General features: G+C 52.4%; 1 protein-coding gene across 3 annotated transcripts in view; it reads right to left on the reverse strand.

Moving 5' to 3' along the window:
* PSD4 (pleckstrin and Sec7 domain containing 4) overlaps positions 1-20,915 on the reverse strand; it is a 45,430-nt gene that overhangs the window by 6,223 nt on the left and 18,292 nt on the right. For all 3 annotated transcript variants that reach the window (XM_069580368.1, XM_069580366.1, XM_069580367.1), the window contains 12 exons: positions 11,659-12,744; positions 10,432-10,557; positions 10,055-10,133; positions 8,510-8,891; positions 4,561-4,737; positions 4,105-4,185; positions 3,848-3,960; positions 3,636-3,694; positions 3,380-3,469; positions 1,665-1,708; positions 1,147-1,307; positions 45-115 (listed from right to left, as the gene is read on the reverse strand). In XM_069580368.1, coding sequence (XP_069436469.1) covers positions 45-115; positions 1,147-1,307; positions 1,665-1,708; positions 3,380-3,469; positions 3,636-3,694; positions 3,848-3,960; positions 4,105-4,185; positions 4,561-4,737; positions 8,510-8,891; positions 10,055-10,133; positions 10,432-10,557; positions 11,659-12,633 — 2,358 coding nt within the window. In that variant the 5' untranslated portion in view covers positions 12,634-12,744. The remainder of the gene's footprint in view (positions 1-44; positions 116-1,146; positions 1,308-1,664; positions 1,709-3,379; positions 3,470-3,635; positions 3,695-3,847; positions 3,961-4,104; positions 4,186-4,560; positions 4,738-8,509; positions 8,892-10,054; positions 10,134-10,431; positions 10,558-11,658; positions 12,745-20,915) is intronic.

A 20,915-nucleotide genomic window follows, 5' to 3' on the forward strand; every position in this document is an offset into this window, starting at 1 on the left:
TCCTACACTGCCCATCAGGGGTGGGGTGGGGACACCCGCCTTACCTTCAGGAAGTAGAGGACCATCCCTCGAAGTAAGGTGTGGAGCATCTTCCAGCCGCGCTTACCCCATGGCGCTACCCGGGAAGCAGAACACGAAGGTGGGTGATGATCCCCCCCACCACATCCAGACCCTCAGAGGCACACCATCTCACCACCTCCAGTCCCTCCCCAGGTGCACAGAAACACACAGAAGCACACCAACACAACAAAACACAACCGATCACAAGCAGGCAGTACTGTGTCTCACACACACGGGCAATCACGCTTAGATACCGAAACAGAGCTACTTACGAACAATAACACAAGTAGGTGCTCATCCAGTCCAGCCCCCCTCAAACACGCCCACCCACAAGCACAGCTCTTCTGGGACCTCTTTCTAGTTCCATCCAGAGAGACACAGGGGCTCAGAAGCTAGGGCTGAAGGCCTACCTCCCCATGGTCACCTCTTGGCCTTGCTCATGTGGCTTCTCACGACCAAATGCCAGTCCCCTAGCTGGTTACCACAGCCCCATCCATCTGGGACCCCATTCCTGCTCTGGTCATGTGGCTCCCTGCTCCAGAGCCCTCAACGGTCTGCAGGATGAAGCCCAGTGCACCTCGCGCCGTCTTTTCTCTCACACCCCACCCTGTGCTCTTTTCCTGGTGGGGATCTTTCTGCAAATAACGAGACCCTCTTTTCCTCCAAGGTTCAGCTCAGAGACCATCATGTCCCAGAAACCTTAACTATCCTGTCTCCTGCATTCTACCCCCAAACAAAAACAGAAGCCTCACCCTCCTCCACACCCCATACCCGATCGAGACCTCCCTGCACCATGCAGCTAGCTCTTCTGTTTATCCCAGACACTGCCTTGTTTGTCTAATTCCTACCTTAGCACAGAGGCCCAGGGAGCGGGGGATCCCTAGGTTTGTCTTGTCTCTGCATCACCTCCCCCACCCCAGCCCTGAGCTTACAGTCACTACTGAGGAAGGACCATGGGCTGCCCATCCTCCACCCATGCCGTCTCTCTGCACACCCACACACACATCGGCTCAGGACATCGTGTTCCTGGGCAGGGCGCTCTGCACACACTGGTAGACAGATGCACGACAGCAGGCAGACACTCACTCTTCTTGCCATCTGCATCCTGGTGCATCTTCCGGGCCAGGAAGCCCTGCTTGTAGGTGGGCACCGTGGGGTCCTGGGCCAGCTGAAGGAAAGGGTTACTCATCTTGCCAGCTGGCGGAGATGGCCGGGCCTTCTCGGGCCTGGCTGTGTCTTCTTCATCCCTGGGCATCAAAGAATCGGTCTGGGGTTGCTTGAATGGGCAGAGGCCACCAGGAGGCACCCTTGCCTCAGGACCCCACCCTCTCTCTTGCTGGGCAGCCACACCTCAGGACCCCTAAAAGAAGCCCTCCTTCAAGGTCAGCCCATCAGTTCCTATCATCCCCATGCCCTCATGGCCTCTGGCTCCTCCAGGTGTTACATGCCCCCCTGCATCCTCTCTGAGACCAGCCTGATGCCCTGCCTCTGACTCCACCCATGCAGAGGGGAGCACTGTCCGGGACTCTGAACTCTCCCATTGGGCTGGGCGGGAGGAGGGCAAGCAGGGGAGAGGGTGGGAAGGGAAGATGGGTCTCACTTACACGGCCCACTCGAGTTTCTCACTTCGGATAGACCAGTAGAGGGCCTGGAACAGAAACACACAGCTGGGCCTGAGAGCCTCAGGCCAGGGGGCCCATACTCTGGCAGAGGTAGGACGGGCATGCTGCCACCTCCATCCCAGTGTTACTGCCCTTCTGCCCCGGGCAGCAAGCAACCCATGGATCCATGCATGCAGGCAACAATTTATCAGGCATTAGCCATGTGCCGGGCACTGTGCTGGGGGCTGGAGACACAAGGGTGAACAAACCAATCCCCATCCTTCCTTGAGCTTTTCTTTGTTTGTGCTCAGTGTGACCAACTCTTTGTGACTCCAAGGACTCCAGCCTGATGTGTGTGTGTGCTTAGTCGCTCAGTCGGGTCCGACTCTTTGCGACCTGATGGAATGTAGCCCGCCAGGCCCCTTTGCCCATGGGGATTCTCCAAGCAATACTGGAGTGCGTTACTATGCCCTTCTCCAGGGGACCTTCCAAACCCAGGGATCAAACCCAGGTCTCCCGCATTGCAGGCAGATTCTTTACTGTCTGAGTCATCAGACAAGCCCATAGCCTGCCAAGCTCCTCTGTCCATAAGATTTGCCAGGCAACAATACTAGAGCAGGTAGCCATTTCCTCTCCAGGAGAGCTTCCCAACCCAACGATTAAACCCAGGTCTCCTGCATTGCAGGTGGATTCTTTACCATCTGAGCCAGTAGGGAAGCCCTTTCCTTGGACTTAGTAAGGCCTGAACTAGTTCCCTGAAGGGGAAATGAATCACCCACATACCATCCTGCCCAGAGGGATCTGAGGCAGTAGGAACGGCTCACTACAGAGCAGTCAGCATTTGGTGAGTGAATGAATAAATGAGATGCCATGACTTTGAAATGATATGTCTGAGAGTATGCATGTTCACGGGGCTGGTTGGCTGGCTTCTGGAGCTCTGGCCACACCTAGCGGTGGTGCCATGCAGATACTAAGTGTTCAGTTAATGTTTGCTGAATAGACAGGAGAATAAATACCGTGACTGCTTATAAAAGCAGCCTGCATGCCAGGCCCTGGACTAAGCACTTGACCACCTTAATTTCATCATGGTAACAACCCTGCAAAATGGTCACTCACCCTGGGAGAACTTGCTTCGGCCAAAGTGTAAGCTGCCCAAGGCTAGAATTCAAACCCTGCAACCTCTGGCTCCTGAATCGTAGCTCCAGACTTTCACCACGTGAAGCTTTACACCAAGGACCAAAAAACCAGCGCTTCTCAGACTTTACAGGCCTAAGAGTCACCCAGAGGCATAACGGAACAATGTAGGGGCCTAGCCCGAGATTTGATTCAGTGGATCCAGGCCAGGGGATGTGAATTCACACAAGCTGATACATTTCAACGGGACACTGATGCCGCAGGCTGGGCAGTATCACTTTTAGTTCCCTTTAGTAAAGAAGGCCTGTTCTGGGATTTCCCTGGCAGTCCAGTGGTTAAGACTCCATGCTTCCATTGTAGGGGGGACAGGTTCGATTCCTGGTCAGGGAACTAGATCTCACATGCCACAACTAGAAGATGTTGCTTATTGGTGACAAAGATCCAGTCAAATAAATAAACAAGGAATTATGTTTTTAAAAAGGCGTGTTGTCTCAAGGATGTCTTGGCAGAGCCAGGCCCGAGCTCATGTTCCCCTTGGGACAGTGAGCTGAGGCTCCAGGCCCCACGTGGACCCCATGCCGTACCTTGAGCAGTTCTTTGGGGAAGTTTCCGCCATCCCGCAGGCCGTTCAGGTTGGTTATGAATTCCTGGCAGCTCATGCTCTTTCCAATGTTCTGTGGCCAGAAATGTGGAGAGGGGGGCAGCTGGCACACATGTCCCACTCCAGCAGCAAGACCCCTGGCTGGCCACCCTGAACCTCCCCTCCCTCAGGGCCCTCCGTGACCCCATCCCAGGCCTTGGTCATGGTTCCCCTCTCCCAAGACCCCCATAGGCTCTCACCTGTCCGTGCAGGTCCGTGTTAAGGAGCATGATGGCGCAGGTCAAGGTGTGCACGCAATCTGCCCCCGCGGAGAGAAAAGGCCGTTGGAGCTAGGACTCCTGCATTGCCTCTGTCTACCCTGGGTGGGGGGACCTCCCCAATGCTTCTGGGTCCCCACGGCCCCCCAGCACACTCCCACCAGTCACCACCCAGTGAACCGGCCCCTCCCTACCTACTGAGGAGAAAAGCCCGGGGTTGCAGTGATGGAAGCGCTTGGAGAACTGGTAGAGGATCCGCTCTCGTTCCTGGGTCTCCCCACTGAGCACCAGGGCCTGGAGGAAACCCCTGGAAGGAGGGCCCGTGTCCAGGCAGCGCCCAGCAGCCTGAGCTTGGGGCCAGCCAGAATCCAGCTTCTGCTGGTGGTGCTTTCTCCCTGTCCCCCGCCTCGCCGGCCATCCCTCCTCCCCAGAGAAGGCCCCCAGGTGTTACCGGAGCGCGCGGTCCAGGCTCTGGCCTCCGAACTGGAAGAAGGACAGGTACGCCTCAGCCACGGCCCTGCTGAAGTCATTGCTGCAGAAGGAAAGTGGGGATGAAGCCTGGGCGGGGACTGGTGGGCCTCCTGGGGCCTGACGGGGGCTGGGGGTGCGATCAAAGGAAAGGCACTGGCAGCCCCTGGGACCCCATTGGCGCTGAGCTGGAGGGACATGGGGTTGGGGTAGGGGAGGCAGGTGGCCAGGTCTGGCAGCTCTAGGCAGGGACTGAGGGTGGTCCAATGTGACTAAGAGAAAGAGACAGGCACAGCAAGGGTCTGGGGGTGAAGGGGAGAAGGGTGCAGCGGACAGGGCAGGAGTGAAGGCATGAGAGGTCAGCGGTGGCGGGACACGGGCAGCGGTCCTCCCCATCCTGACTAGACATCCAGCCTTGCTTGAGTTCGAAGCCCCTTACTTCTTCCTCAGGTAGGCGGCCACTTCAGACTTCCGGAAGCCCTCCAGGTGATAGAGGCGAGAGGCCAAGTTCCAGGCCACCTTGTCAGTCCTGACGCCATTCGCCAGCCTGTCTCCAGCTGGGGGCCTCTGGCCTTCCTCTGGGGGTTGCACTTGGGGCATAGGGCTCCCAGGAAGCCTGTGAAAGTCCATGAGTGTCCTCAGGCTCCCATTTGGGATGGAGACAAAGGGCTCCTGGGTCAGGTGTCCTTGAGGTCAGTTGGGGCAGTGGGGAGCAATAGTGCTCAGAGTCCATGCTCAGGGCGGAAGCTGGGGCTACCTTCTACCCCCAGGGAAGAGTCTGTGTCACAGCCCGCCTGACCTGACCTGGGCACCAGGAGGGCCCAGTGTGGGCAGTATCCACAGCACTAGCAGGGGCTGGAGCCGAGCTTGGTGCCAGCGGATTCTCAGGTAAAGCATAGGGATGCACTGAGCCTAACTCCCCCTGGGCGGCAGGTGCAGCCCTCTGAAGACCCTGTGGTACTGAATCCACCCAAGGAGGGGTGGGATTACCTCCCCAAACCCCAGCAGCCACCTGTGTCCCTCACCTCTCCTGCCCTCCCCGTCAGGCCTCCTTGCCCCCCTTCCCTGCCACCAGCTCCAGCCTCCACTCATAGATCTGCAGCCAAGGATGGTGCAAGGATGAGGCGAGAACCGAAAACTAGACTGGCTTTAGGGATGGTGATAGCTGGGGTTGCCACAGAGGTGGTTTCAAACCCTTGCCCTCCTATATCAGCTGCTCTATCATATAGAAGGGTCTCACTGCAGGGGCTTGGATGGGGACCCACAAAGGTGCACAGGCCCAGGAGACCCCTGGGCAGACTCAGGGAACACTCAGAACCTCAGAAGTCACCAAGACCAATCTCCATCTAACTCCTGCATTGTCCCTGCAACACTGCAACCAAGTACTGGGCTATCCTTGTTATTATCATCCAGGTTGCTTCCCAGGTGGCTCAGTGGTAAAAAAAATCTGCCTGGGTCGGGAAGATCCCCTGGAGGAGGAAATGGCAACCCACTCCAGTATTCTTGCCTAGAAAATCCCATGGACAAGGGGAACCTGGGCGGGCTGCAGTCTATGGGGTTGCAAAGATTCAGACAAGACTAAGCGACTGAACACATGCGCGCACGCGTCATCCAGGTTACCATAGTTAGAGAGTTGCACAGGGAAGCAAAACTTATCACAACACGAAAGTGTTCACCAATGGACTATCCACTTATAAAATTTGGCTGGACTTAGTAGTCCTCTCCACGTAACACAAACGTATGTCTCTGCCCCCATCTGGGTCAGTGACTTTGCTGATAACTTCTCCCTACTTCCTGAGGCTCATCTGCATCCAACAAGGCAAACATAATGGAAATCAACTGAAAAGTGACATTACAAATCTTGCCGAAAAAACATAGGATGTTGTGAAGTCCATGAAAGTAATACTGAAAGATTCCAGGGGTCACTTGGGACGCCAGAGACAAGTACAGGAACAGGAAGGGTTATTCCAATGAACAACTGAGGAGGAGGAAGTAAAAATAATGACATGCTTGTCACATGTAAAGAGAACTACTTGGGGGACTTCCTGAGAGGTCCATCGGTTAAGACTCCACACTTCCAGTGCAGAGGGCATAGGTTCAATCCCTGCTCAAGGAACTATATCACACACGCCTTGTGGTACAGCCAAAAAAATGTAAACAGAACTACTTGGATAATCAGCTGAAGAAGCCCTCAAATACTTTTACCAACATGACCTAGTCAATTAGTGTTGTTACTAAAGTAACATCTAGATAGGGAGGCACTTTGAGGGAAAAAAAAAAAAACCCCACAAAGCAAATATAATTTGTTATGGAACTGTATACTTTAAATGGATGGATTGTATGATATGTGAATTATATCTCAATAAAGCTGTTAATAATCTTCCCGACCCAGGGATTGAACCTGGGTCTCCTGCACTGCAGGCAGATTCTTGACCATCTGAGCCACCAGGGAAGCCCAAAATAAAGTAATAAATAGACCCTTATGACCTTACTGTGAAAGTTAAAGATGAATGAATGCCATCTCACTGGGCCAGCAAATGAGGCTAGGAAAATGAACTTCCTATATTGTATTAAATATAAGATTAAATAAATTTATTTCTGTAATATTTAGTGTGGTTTACCAAGAAAAACATCAGTTAAACCTTTTTCATTATCTACTATGAAAGTATGGCTTGCATTTTAGGTATATTTACTTTTATTTGGGGTTGAATTAAGGCTAATTTCTGGTACAATGAACACTCTCTTTTTAGATACTGAGAGACTCTTCTGATTACTCTGAACATCTCCAGAGACCGTGTTGATTTCTAGCAGTGGAAGAAAGATGCTTCTTTGGTTTCTGATATTGCCTGAGGTTCATCATCACTCAATGACATTTAGATCGGAGTAGAGTTAACCTTCCAGTCAGTGTAACACCTACCAGTTAGTGTAACACTTAAACCATTACTGGTGTTCCCTGATCTCTTTCACCTGACCTCAATTTGGCCAACAAAATCCCTTTCCCATGGAGAGATCCTAGAGGCTGACAGGCTTCACGCAGTATCCTTGGAGCAGGAGGACATTTAGGTGGGTTTCCAGGTGGCCTATTCCTACCTCGGCTCACAGTTCCGGGGTCATTCAATCCTGCTATGGACCCCAAGATCCACCATTCCTTTGGTACCAATCAAACCTCCCCCTGCTACTCTGTGAGGGAGAGAGATCTGAGTCAGCACTCTGGGCCTCCCCGTCACATCTGCAAATTCACAGCAGCATGTAATCCCCATACCACTAGCTCTGACCTTCCCTCCTCCCAGACCTGCCTAGCATGGCCCCCATTTTTCGCACACATGGTCCCAGTCAGGTTCACTGCACAAGCCCCTGGTGGTCTCCTGCTGTCTGGTAGTGGACATTTCTCCCTGGCTGTCCCTTGGCACATGCAAGTTCTGCCCTATGAGTACGATCATCCACTCTCTGGTTTCTTGCACTTCCAAACCCTCCACTCTATAATCCCGGCTTACATACGTCTATGCTAGGTCCCAGTGTGCGTTTCTCATGTCACCTCACACAGGTCAGAAAGGCCATCATCAAAAAATCTACACAGGTCAGAAAGGCCATCATCAAAAAGTCTACACAGGTCAGAAAGGCCATCATCAAAAAGTCTACACAGGTCAGAAAGGCCATCATCAAAAAGTCTACAAACAATACATGCTGGAGAGGATATGGAGAAAAAGGAACCCTCCAACACTGTTGCTGGGAATGTAAATTGGTGCAGCCACTATGGAGAACAGTATGGAGTTTTCTTAAAAACCTAAATATAGAGCTACCATATGATCCATCAATCCCAGTCCTAGGCATAGATTTAGAGAAAGCCATAATTCAAAAGGATATATGCACCCCAATGTTCACCGCAGCACTATTTACAATAGCCAAGACATGGAAGCAACCTAAATGTCCACTGATGGATGGATAAAGAAGATATGGTATACACATACATACACATACACACAATGGAATATTTCTCAGCCATACAAAAAAATAAAATAAGCCATTTGCAGCAACGTGGATGGACCTAGAGATTATCATACTGAGTGAAGTCAGACAACTATTGTATGCTACAACTTATATATGAAGTCTAAAAAAAAAAAAGATACAAATGAATTTACTCATAAAACAGAAATGGAAAAAAGCTTATGGTTACCAAATGGGAAAGAGGGGTAAGAATAAATGAGGAGTTTGGAATTAACATATACACACTATTATATATAAAACAGATAACCAATAAGGACCTACTGTAATAGCACAGGAAACTATTCTTCGTATTTTATAATAACCTATAAGGGAAAAGAATCAGAGTGGGTATTCTTAAATGCCTATATAACTAGGAGGCAGAGGGCGGTTAGAATGACACTTACGATTTTGCAGAAGTCAGGCAAGCGTCAGGCTGGCTGGCTCCGGCCTCTGCAGTCCTGGCGGGGCTTAACTTTACTTCCTTCCCTTGGGTTGGGGCCTCTCCTGCCTCCTCTTTTTCCAGGGAACCTGGCTCTGCCCCATCTGTCTCCAGGAATGAAGGGCTTGGAGTATCTAGTGTCCACTTGGGAAGAACACTGCCTGGGGGGTGGCCCTGCAGTCGCAGGCTGCCTTCCCGGGAGGAGACAGGGCTGGGCAGGGAGTTGGGGCCTCTGACCCCAGACTCAGGGCTGCTCGGCTCCGGCGAAGAGGCTGGGCTCCCCCAGGGGTGGCCAGGGGCCACGGTGCAGGGAGCAGACTCCTGGACACACTCTGTATCCCTGTCACCTGAGAAAGAGCATGGAATGAAGCTGGCATGGGGTGAGGGGCAGGCTGCGGGCCAAGGGGCCTGGCAGAGCCAGGGAACAGCCTGGGCTGTCATCGCTAGCTGGTCCCCCCTCCCCTACCCCCCCGGCCTCCTCCCTGAAACTGCACATTCTGTCCCTGGTCATGGGGCAGTGACCTCCCACACATGGGGCAGCAGGCAGAGAACTCCAGCCCCAAGGCAACCAGGGGTTCAAGGTTGCTAAACCATGAAGATCCAGGAATCCAAAAGGCTGGCTGTTTTGTTGTTCAGTCGTTAAGTCGTGTCTGTCTCTTTGCGTCCCCATGGACTGTAGCACGCCAGGCTTCCCTGTCCTTCACCATCTCCCGGAGCTTGCTCAGACTCATGTCCATTGAGTTGGTGATGCCATTCAACCAACTCATCCTCTATCATCCCCTTCTCCTACCTTCAATCTTTCCCAGCTTCAGGATCTTTTGCACATTTCATCATTTACTCTATGAGATGGTATTTTACTTATTTATTAAAAAATTTTTTTATTCTTCATTTACTCTATGAGCATTTTATTTTTTTTTAATTTTAGTCTTCATTTACTCCAAGAGATGAGTATTTATTTACTTTTTTAAATTTACTTTTAATTGGAATATATGGGGGTGGCAGGGGATGAGATGGTTAGATAAGCATTACCGACTCAGAGCACATGAATGTGAGCAAACCCCAGGAGACAGTGAAGGACAGGGAAGCCTGGCGTGTTGCAGTTCGTGGGACGGCAGAGTCAGACACAACTTAGCGACTGAACAATTGCTTTACAATGTTGTGTTGGTTTCTGCCGTACAAGAACACGAATCAGTAGGTATACATATGTCCCCTCCCTCTTGAAACTCCCTCCCACTCCCCACCCCATGCTGTCCCTCTCGTTGTCACAGAGCACTGGGTTGAGCTCCCTGTGTTAGTCAGCAACTTCCCTTTAGCAGAGATGGTTATTTTTAAACCCACTGTATTGATGAGGTTACAGAGGCAGACACAGAGTTTAACCCCAAGTCTGTCTGGTTCTAATACAATACAAGGGACTCCTTACTGACATCCTGGGATCCAAGAATGGCCTTTGTCCCCACTCCCAATCAAGCCCTCAACCACTTGATTTCCCAGACTCCACACTGGATCTCACCTCTGTCCTGGGAGCTAAGAGGCCCTGGGGGCCAGGAAGGAATGACCTTGGTTGGCCAGCCCTGGGTGCTGGGCCCGACCTGTTGAGAAAGATAGAGGTACATCCATGAGGCCTGGAGACACTGAGAGGTGTAGGGGGCAGTGTAGGAAGGGGAAGATGGGGAGGGAAGCAAGACTGTAAGTATACAGGGCCCTCCCTCCCAGCTGTCCTCCCCCATCCCAGACCACACTCCCTGATCTGGGCCTCAGATCAGTTATGGGCACCCTGGATGGGACCCACATCCTAGGTGGGCTGGTGCTGGGCCCCGGAAATCACGGGGCTCATGTTCCCTCTTTAGAGATGGAAAAGGTGAGGCCCAGAGAGGGGAAGTGACTTGCCCAAGGCTGCACTGGATGTGTGGCGGGGCTGCCGTTATATTCCACATGTTCCGTCTCCCAGTTCAGAGTTTTGTCCACACAGGATGCTGCGGGCAAGGCAGGGTCAAGGCTGTCTCTCTGAGAACTCTTAAGGAAGAAAAGGAGGAGAGATTTGCCCCAGGGAAACTGCTTCCAGAGCTTTTCCCACATCCCTCTGGCCTCAGGGCCTCATCCATGCTCACTGATTTCTAGTCATCTCTGCTCTGTCTGCTCAGAATGGGCCCTGCTTCCCATGGCCCTGTTCAATGAGAGGCTGTGCTGGAGGGAAGGTCAACAGCCCCCAGACACTGGGCTGGGCTCTGTCATCCCAGATAAGAGCAAACTGCTAGCTCCCAGGACAGGGCTCCCAGGCCTCCCTCTGAGGACCCCAGGGGGCCTGGAGCAACCAGGTTCTAGAACACATGTCACAAAACAGAGCCACAACCGCCCCCAACTCCACCCCAGCCTGTGGGTGGAGGGGCCTTGGCAGTGTTCACAATTCCTCAGATCTTGGGGTCAGAGCTCTTCCCCATTGTTCTCTGGGATCACAGAGATTAGAACGTTACAGCCTGGCTCTGCCATCTTGAGTCTCCTTATCTCTTAAGCAGAGGCCTCCCTGGGGGAAAAAAGTGCTCACATAACTTGTCCCCGTAACTTGTGCTAGTTGGTATCAAGGACCTCTGCCATTGTCCTGAGGGCCTGAGCTTGTGAAACTGAATTCGATGAAAGATGCTAAAAGTAACAAAATGCTGCAATCTTTCCCAAACAGAAAGGACTCTTAGAGGAGACATCTCCCCAGCCGGAGAAGAGGTCACCCCTGCAGGTTGACCCCTGCCCTGTTACAGTTGGGACCTTCTTCGAGGTGGGAGGCCAGAGTCTAAAGACCGGCCTGGAACACGCTGCAACGGGAGGAGCTACTTGTTCTCTAAATGTGTCCAGACGCAGCGCCTTAGAGCTGGTGAGATGGAGACATTTGTGCCTTAACAAATGTCATCTACTTAACAACCGAGCATTGTCATCGTGCTCAGCTGACATCACAGCTCCTGTAAAATTCCTTCTATTTCTGAAGGCCACCCTGGGCCTGCCTTTCTGCTCTGTTGCTCACCAAAAGGAAGAGAGTTCTGGGCCCAGTGATGGCAGAGGAAAGTCCTTCCTTCTGTCCATGTCCCCAAGCACAGCCCAAGGGTTGGTTCTCGGGGCTCAGTTTACCTCGGTCTCCTCCTGGCTGGAAGGTGCTGCAGGAGCCCCCTCGGGGGTGTCCACCACGACCCAGGAGAAAGAGTGTGGCCTGTAGGTGGGCACAGGGAATGGAGGGGTGGTGTGCCCGCTGGACTCTGCTGTGCTCTCCCCCAGATCCGGCTCATCGCCCAGTTCCCAGGGCACTCTGCCTCCCGGGGGTGGAGGCTCCAGGGTCTGCGGGCTCTGGGGCCCAGTCCTCACATCTACATAGGAGTCCGAGAAGCCCCAGGAAAAGTGCGTTTCAGATGCACTGGTGTCCGAGCAAGGGCTCTCCAGGAAGAGCGGGTTGTCAAAGAAGATGCTCTCCTCCTCGGCACTCCACTCAGGAGACAAGTCCAGCGTGCCCTCCCTCGGCCATGCTGGGTTCTGGGTCTCCCCTTCTGGCCCGCTGCTATCTTCCCCCGAGGCCTCATCTGCATCCAGGGGTGGGCTGGGAAGGAGGCCCGAGTTCCGGGGGCCAACTGGGCTGGAGGGAAAAGTGGGGAGGTCAGCAGGGGACGTGGGAATGCAGCATCTCAACTCAGCTCTGAGCCCTTCTGTCTTCTCCAGCTCCTCCTCCAGGTCTAGCACGCACATCTGGGCCTGCAGGATCCCCGCCCAGAACACCACCTGCGTGGATGTGCTCTGGCTCTGCCCTGGGCTCCCCGGAGGCTGGTTGTCCCTGGGAGACCTGGGGGAGGTGGATTTTTGTCCTGCCCGTTCCTGGGAAGAGCCACTCCCCACGTGCATGGGCTCTGGGCTGGAGCCCTGGGGACAAACATCGGGCCTCACAGCATCAGGAGGGACAGAGACCCAGGTCTGTTCCCTGTGAGGTTCGAGAGGTTCAGGGTGGCCACAGGTCTCCCCTAGGTGGGCTTCCGAGTGGGGCTGCAGGTTGTCTCCCAAACAGATGTCAAGGATTTCCACGGGTCTGGGGTGGCCACAGAGTCCGTCGTCGCCCATCATCCAATGAGCATATGCTGCGTTAGAGCCTCCAGGAGCATCCACCTTCACAAGCCCATAGTGTGGATTAGAGGAAGCGCTGGCCAGGGGGGCAACCGGGACCCCGCATGTACCCTGGAAGTACCCAAAGCAAACTCAGGTTAGCACTCGGCTGTCAGCCCCTGGAAGCACACAAATGGCAAGTTACATATGGTTTTGAGTGCCTGCCACATTCACAGCCCAGGCCAAGGGCCACTGCCCTCGACATGGAGGCAGGGGTGAGGAGTGTACCATACATGCTGTCTGACCCATGACTGCAACTGCCTGTCCCATGGGGGCACCTGCCCCAAAGACACTCAGCTGTTGGCTGAAGGTGGCTCCGGTGGCTGAGCTGAAAAAGATGAACTGAGCACACCAGAGCCTTCTTTGGGGTACCTGGATTGGAGAATGTTGAGGCTGACAATGTTGGTAGCAAGAACAAAAGTCACAAATGTCTCCAATTAGCAGGAAAGCAAAGGCAAACCAAAAAAAAAAGACACGGAAACCACTGTATGTGGGAGCCAAACAGTCAAGGACTAGAGGTGAAAGGAATGAAATAGACTCAAGAGAGAAACAGGCAGCCATGGGAGAAAGGCCATGGCCAGTCTTGTTTCCACTTCCCGAGGCTCCAGCCTTCGGGGCCTGCATCCTTGCAACAATGAACCGGCCACTTCTCAGTTACAGCCATGCAGTCTGGCCTAGGTGGAACCAGGAAGAGGAGTACCAGCTAAGCTCAGCCTGGGCTCCTGCAGGGAGGGCGGGGCAGGGCAGGGTGGGCTTCAGCCCACAGGGAAGATCCAAGCTGCATGGGGAGGAGACCACTGCCTTCTTGGTGACTGGGGGAGTGGGTGGAAAAAGCTGGGGATGTCCACCCATGTTCCCTTGGGGCTCTACCACATCTGTTCAGAGCTGCCCAGTGCATCAGCCACCATGGCACTCTGGGCGGGGCCTAATGGGATGCAGCCGAGGATTCTCACGGGGAATTTTCTAGAAGACATATCTCCATCCCCTGCGTGTGGACTTCAGGTTACACAGCTTTTGGGAGTGGCTCTACTGCTTTAGCGGAGAAGGCGATGGCACCTCATTCCAGTACTCTTGCCTGGAAAATCCCATGGACGGAGGAGCCTGGTAGGCTGCAGTCCACGGGGTCGCTAAGAGTCAGACATGACTGAATGACTTCATTTTCACTTTTCACTTTCATGCATTGGAGAAGGAAATGGCAACCCACTCCAGTGTTCTTGCCTGGAGAATCCCAGGGATGGGGGAACCTGGTGGGCTGCTGTCTATGGGGTCACACAGAGTCAGACACAACTGAAGCAACTCAGCAGCAGCAGCAGCAGCAGCAGCAGCAGCAGCAGCAGCAGCAGCAGCAGCAGCAGCAGCAGCAGCAGCTACTGCTTCAGAACAACTGTCCTGTTCTGATCCTGTGGACACTGTGAGCCTCGTAACTGGACCCATTTCCCTCCCAGAACTGGCCCTCAGGAAGTGTAGGTTAAATCTGCAGGCCCTATGCACGCATTTCCAGGTTTAAATGCACCCCAGGGGACTTTCCTGGTGGTCCAGTGGCTAAGACTCCATGCTCCCCATGCAGGGGGCCTGGGTTCAATGCATGGTCAGGGAACCATATCCCACTTGCTGCACCTAAGAGTTCACAAGATGCAACTAAAGCTCCCACTTGCTGCAACTATTTCTTGGTGCAGTCAAATCAATAAAAATAGAACAATAAATGCACCCCAGACCATGTCACATCTTTCATTTTCCCTTTGCCTTACTTTCCTCACTCATATATGTCTACTTGGAGGACTGTATATACATTAAGCTGTTTTTTGAAATATCTGGGAGAAACAAAGGCACAAGTAAACACACACATATCCCTGCTCCCGACTTGCAACCATGTGTGATTTCCCAATACCCACTGTCCACCTACTTCATGGTCCACCAGGAGATACTCAATAAGGGGGAAGTCTCAGAGACAGGGAACCAAGGCTGGGTGGGGTCCTATTGTTTAAGGTCACCAAGAAAGCACAACTGGGTACTGTTCCTTCTTTCAAGAGGTGCCAGAGAAAAACGAGACAGGACCAGCGTGAATTTCAGTTTCTTATTCCCCTTGAGAGCATCCTCCAAAAAGTCTCTCAAAACCAGAATCCTTTTCTGGTTTTTATTTCTCCCTCTGTCCCAACCCTCACATCCTTCACTGCAAGCACAGCAAGAATCTGTAATTGCCGATCTGTGGCCTCGGGATTCTGAAGCTTTAGGCCCCAGGAAGGGCCCATTTACCACTGAGTTCTCAGCCAGCCTCCCCAGTAGACTGGAACTTCCCAAGAGCTGAGGCCACTTCTTACTTTCAGTCTTGTATTTGATGTTCTGAATCCAATCAATCTGAAATCTGCTCCTCCTATGTGTCTCCAACTCTCTTAGCTCAGCCTCAGTCATCATCTGGGACTTTCCTGGTGGCTCAGATGATAAAGAATCTGCCTGCAGTTCAGGAGACCCAGGTTTAATTCCTGGGGAGGGAAGATCCCCTGGAAAAGGGAATGGCGACCCACTCCAATATTCTTCCCTGGAGAATCTTATGGACAGAAGAGCCTGGCGGGCTACAGCTCATAGGGTCACAAAGAGTCAGACATGACTGAGTGACTAACACTTTCACTTTCAGTCATCATTTGAGCATCTTCCTCTCTACCCCATACCTTCCCCAGGTTAAAGGCTGAGGATTCATACGGTTTACTCTTTAAGTCCTCGGCTGGCCTCAGGGGCAATCCCTGGCTACCTTGCTCCCCACAAGCAGCTGTCCATTTTCAACTCTTCCCCTCTCTGGGTGAGAGCCCTGCTATGATCCTATCTCCAAGGGGGAGAGAACGAGTGAGGTTAGGACCCACCATCTATATTTGTGCAACCCCTCTGGAGCCAAGCTCCCCTCCCTAGGCCTTCCTGGAGAATGACCAAGTATAAATAAAGAGGTCAGACACCCCCCACCCATGCACGCACGCACACACACACACACACACGCACACACACACACACACTCTGCAGGCTTCTCAAGGAAACAGCCCTTGAAACTGTTAGTTGTTCAGTCGTGCCCGACTCTTTGCAACCCCATGGCTCCATGGACTGTAGCCCACCAGGCTCCTCTATCCATGGAATTCTCCAGGCGAGAATTTTGGAGTGGGTTGCCATTCCCTTCTCCAGGGGATCTTCCTGACCCAGGGATCAAACCTGGGTCTCCCGCATTGCAGGGAAATTCTTTACTGTCTGAGCCACCAGGGAGACAGCCCTTATGGTATGGGAAACTCAGGAAGTAGCTCCATTTATGAGGTAGAGAGCAGAGGTGCAGGGAAGCACCTCCATCACAGACACCTGAACTCGGGGCACCCCCAGCTCCCTTCCCAGATCCCTTGACCATCCCTCCCTGCCAAGACCTGGTCTGTTTGTGCCCAGCAGGCTCCCCTCCTGAGATGCCCCCCTCCAGTCCTCACTCCTCCACACATTCTATCTGACGTGTTGTCTACCTTAGGAGCGCATCCCTGTGGGCACCACAGCATTCTGCTTAAATGACTTCAACTCCCCTCCTCTTGTTAGTGAATTGCTTGACAGCCAAGTTCAAATGACAATAACGGGAATGGGAAATGATGGGCAGGGGGTCGGAGGAAAGTGTGCCCTGCAATTTTTAATAAGACAGGAGTTCCACACGTCCCTGTTTGTCAAAGTGCTCAGTCACTCAGTCGTATCCTACTCTTTGTAAGCCTGTGGACTGTAGCCCACCAGGCTCCTCTGTCCATGGGATTTCCCAGCAAGAATACTGGAATGGGTTGCCATTTCCTACTCCAGGAGATCTTCCTGACCCAAGGATTGAACTTGCATCTTGGCGTCTCTTGCATTTGCAGGCGGATCCTTTACCACTGAGGCACCAGGGAAGCCCTTACAAATAAACTTGTATATGAAGCAAAGCAGACAGACAGGTGAATGTCAGTGACCGTGCTAGACATAAATGAGGATTGGACTGGACTTCCCAGAAGAAACGGGGTCTTTCCCCATGGACTCAAAGGGAAAGAAAAATCAGAGAAGTTGTAGCAGCTTTCCAGAGACTGCAGGGAACAGATTGCTGGGGCCTGAGAGGACGGAAGGGCCTGAAGGAGGTGGGGTGCGGTCTGGGGGAAGACAGGTAGATCCAGCACATGGTGGGGAAGGAGGTATACCTGCACACCACCCCCTTTTCCCTCTAGTATTTCAGAGCATTTACTCTATCATGTAATTCCTAGCGTGTCAACCCACCTGGTTCTCACTTGCCTCCCCTCTCCAGGAGGAGGTTCTTTGTGTTTCTTGCTATCACAATCTCCTATGAAAATGCTACCCCTAATCACTTCAGTGACCAACTGTGTGAGTATCTTGATGAAAGTGAAAGAGGAGAGGGAAAAGTTGGCTTAAAACTCAACATTCAGAAAATGAAGATCATGGCATCTGGTCCCATCACTTCATGGCAAATAGATGGGGAAACAGTGGAAACAGTGACAGACTTTATTTTGGGGGGCTCCAAAATCACTGCAGATGGTGAGTGCAGCCATGAAATTAAAAGACGCTTACTCCTTGGAAGGAAAGTTATGACCAACCTAGACAACATATTAAAAAAGCAGAGACATTACTTTGCCAACAAAGGTCCATCTAGTCAAAGCTATGGTTTTTCCAGTAGTCATGTATGGATGTGAGAGCTGGACAAGAAAAAGGCTGAGCACCAAAGAATTGATGCCTTCGAACTGTGGTGCTGGAGAAGACTCTTCAGAGTCCCTTGGACTGCAAGGAGATCCAACCAGTCAATCCTAAAGGAAATCAACCCTGAATATTCATTGGAAGGACTGATGCTGAAGCTGAAATTCCAATACTTTGGCCACCTGATGCAAAGAACTGACTCATTTGAAAAGACCCTGATGCTGGGAAAGATTGAAGGTGGGAGAAGGGGATGAGAGGATGATATGGTTGGACAGCATCACCGACTCAATAAACATGAGTTTGAGTAAACTCTTGGGAGTTGGCGATGAATAGGGAGGCCTGGCGTGCTACTGTCCATGGAGTTGCAAAGAGTAGGACATGACTGAGTGGCTGAACTGAATTGAACTGTGTATACCTGCTCCAGCTGCCAAGTGTGAGGGGCACAGCGTTATCCTCTAGTGCCAGCAGTTAGAAAGCTGAGGGTTAGTGTGGACTAGAGAAGCTCAGGACCACTCATGAGACACCTGGGGTTAAGAGCCTGGTGGCAGGTGTCCTGGTTCCAGGCAGACAGGTCCACATGGGCGCACACAACCTCTAGGCAGAGCTGACACATTTAGCAAATACACAATAAAAGATGCCCAATATTGGGAACATATTTAGACTGAAAATCGACGCATTTCTCTGAAATTTAAATGTAGCTCTGGATTCTATTAATTATATCTGGCAACTCAACTCATGTTGAGAGCGCCCATCTCAGTAGGGTGTAGCTCAACTAGCTTGTGCTTTGCAGCCCAGACTGCAGGCCTGCCAGTCACCCCATGGGTGAGGCAAGTGGTGATGTTGCCCTTCTACTCATAAGGAAACAAGGCTCAGAGAGCTTCAGAAATGTGCCCGGGTAGCTCAGCTGGTGGGTGGGGAAGCTGGGGTCTGATCCAGGTCTGTGGCTCCCTTTAGCGGCACTTTCTTTCCATCCACAAATCAATTCCTTTGGGTGTTCATGGATTGAACAAAGCATGAATTTCTTCTGAAGTGGAGTCACCTGAATTCACCTATTTCCCCCACTGTCCAGGGCAGGGCCTGCCTGACTCAGAGGTGACACTCCAGAAATGTTTGAGAAAATAAGAGGAAAGATGGAGAGATGGGTGCAGGGAGGGAGGGAAGGATGGATAATGGATGGATAGAGGGATGAATGGATGAACAGAAGGATGGACGGACGAATGGATGAATGGATAGAGGGGTGGAAGGAGGGAGGGATGAATGGATGGGTAGGTGGATGGGTGGATGGATCCTCAGAAAGCTCCCTCTTCACAACCTCACTACAGGACTAGGGCTTGGAGAAGGAGGCTTGGAGAAGGAGATTTAGCATCATTATGACATGAAGACATTCCCCTAAGGGTAAGTCTGGCCATGAGCCAATCACACCTTACTCCCAGGAAGCCCAGCACCCTAAGGGCAGAGCTTTCCCAGAAGTGGAGATTTAGCATCATTATGACATGAAGACATTCCCCTAAGGGTAAGTCTGGCCATGAGCCAATCACACCTTACTCCCAGGAAGCCTAGCACCCTAAGGGCAGAGCTTTCCCAGAAGTGGTTCCCACCAGGCCAGTCCAGCAGCCAAAACATCCATCTGGGTCCTGGCTCTGAGGAGGAAGCTGGACTGAGAGGAAGAAAGTTCAGGACCCATTCAACCACCTTGTCTGTGATCTTCACTAGAAATGCAAGTTGACTGAGTCTCTGTCTCTCTCCTTCCCTTTCCCAGCCCACAGCGCCTCCCCGCTGCCGCATTGCTTCTTGTTGAATGAAGGGACAGAATGGCCTGAGGGGTGAGGTCACTTCTTATGACCAGCATGGCAGTCCCACCAATCACCTAGGTGAAGGCAACCTGACCAAGCAAGGGTGAAGAGTCAAGGTTCAAAGGTGGAGACCAGTCTCTTTCCTGGAGGTAGGATGGCACCTTTTAGGCAGAGGTAGGCCAGGAATTGGGGAGCAGAGCCCAGGTTTCATGTATCTCGAATATTCTTGGTTTATTCCCCCGCCACACCCTTGGTATTTAGTGTTAACCTCTTTTAAAATCGCTCAGGTATCTTAACCAGAACAAAGGAGGGAGAAAGTGTCCAACCCAGGTCTCTTAGCAGGGTTCCGTCACCTCTGAAAGGAGCAGCCCTTCATGTCTCTAAGCACCATGATGGGTCAGGAAGCTTAAGGAAAACTTCTGGGACAAGTGGGATGGCTCTTTGGAATCCAAGAAAATGCTCTGAGTCAGAAGCCAGTGAGGGGAAGGATTGGGAAGGGAGCAGAGGATGGGGGAGGGATGGGAGAGAGTGGGTGCTCCACCGGGCGGCCCCCCAGGGCTCCTGTCCAGAGCAGAGCGACCACTGCTCGGGCCGTGCCTGTATTAGCTGGTGGGAGGTAAAGGACACAGAACCCGACAGCTGGGGGACAAAGGGGACATACGTCCCTTGTACCCTCACCTAACCTCTCCCTCCAGCTTCAAGACAAGGTTTCTTCCATCTTGGGAAAGGAAGGAGCCCAGATGGCACCTGGATCATCCTATTGAGAGCAGGTTCTCTCTCCACCCTCTGCTTGGGCACAGAGCCTGTGCCCTGACATGTTGAAGGCCACGGGAGGCCAGGGGAGAACCTGTCCGAGGGGGACGGGGGACAGCACGAGTGTCACACATTCAGCCCCTACTCGCCATAACCTGGAGGCTCACAGCCTAGTCTCAAATCCTAACTACCACTGCCCAGCCACGTGACTCTGGTCCAAAACTTCACCTGGCTCCTTGCCTGTGAAAGAAGGAAACCAGATGGATAAGTCTTCTCAGGAAGTTTGCTAGAAAATGGGAGCAGGGGCTTCCCTGGTGGCCCAGGTGATAACAATCCATACCTTGCAATGCAGGGGACACTGGTTTGTTCCCTGGTCCCAGAAGATCCCACGTGCCACAGAGCACTAAGCCCGTGCGCCACAACTACTGAGCCTGTGCCCCAGAGCCTGAGAGTCGCAACTCCTGAGCCCACGCTCTGCAACTCCTGAGCCCACGCTCTGCAACAAGAGAAGCCACGACAATGAGGAGCCTGCAGCGAAGAGTGGTCCTCACTCACCGCAACCAGAGAAAGCCTACGGAGCAACGAAGACCCAGTGCAGCCCAAAATAATTAAATGAATAAACAAATAAGTAAAATCTTTTTGAAAAAGAAAGAAAATGGGAGGGGGTCTGAGTGCCAACGCTGAGCCCGCCCTTGGGAGGTGCTCAGAAATACCACGTTCAGCTTGGATTAATCTGGCTGCTTCGCAGGTCCATTTGGAGAAGAAAAAAATATGAGAAAACAAGCAAACAAATGGCCCTCCATGAGAGCACAGGCTTGGCCCTGTGGGCTCCCTCTGTACCCGAAGAGTCAGTTCCTGGATGTCCTGTCTGGAAGGTGTGTGTCTCTCTCTCCTTTTAAGCTTCCAACTCAGAAAGCTGCCTCCTTTTGCCCTGGCAACATTCCCTTCCTATGCAAAAACCAAAGTCTTCTGGCCCATCCCGGGATTTAGGAGGTGATCTGCCCTGTCCTTCAGCAG

The sequence above is a fragment of the Ovis canadensis genome, chromosome 3, assembly GCF_042477335.2.
Source record: "Ovis canadensis isolate MfBH-ARS-UI-01 breed Bighorn chromosome 3, ARS-UI_OviCan_v2, whole genome shotgun sequence".
Lineage (NCBI taxonomy): Eukaryota > Metazoa > Chordata > Mammalia > Artiodactyla > Bovidae > Ovis > Ovis canadensis.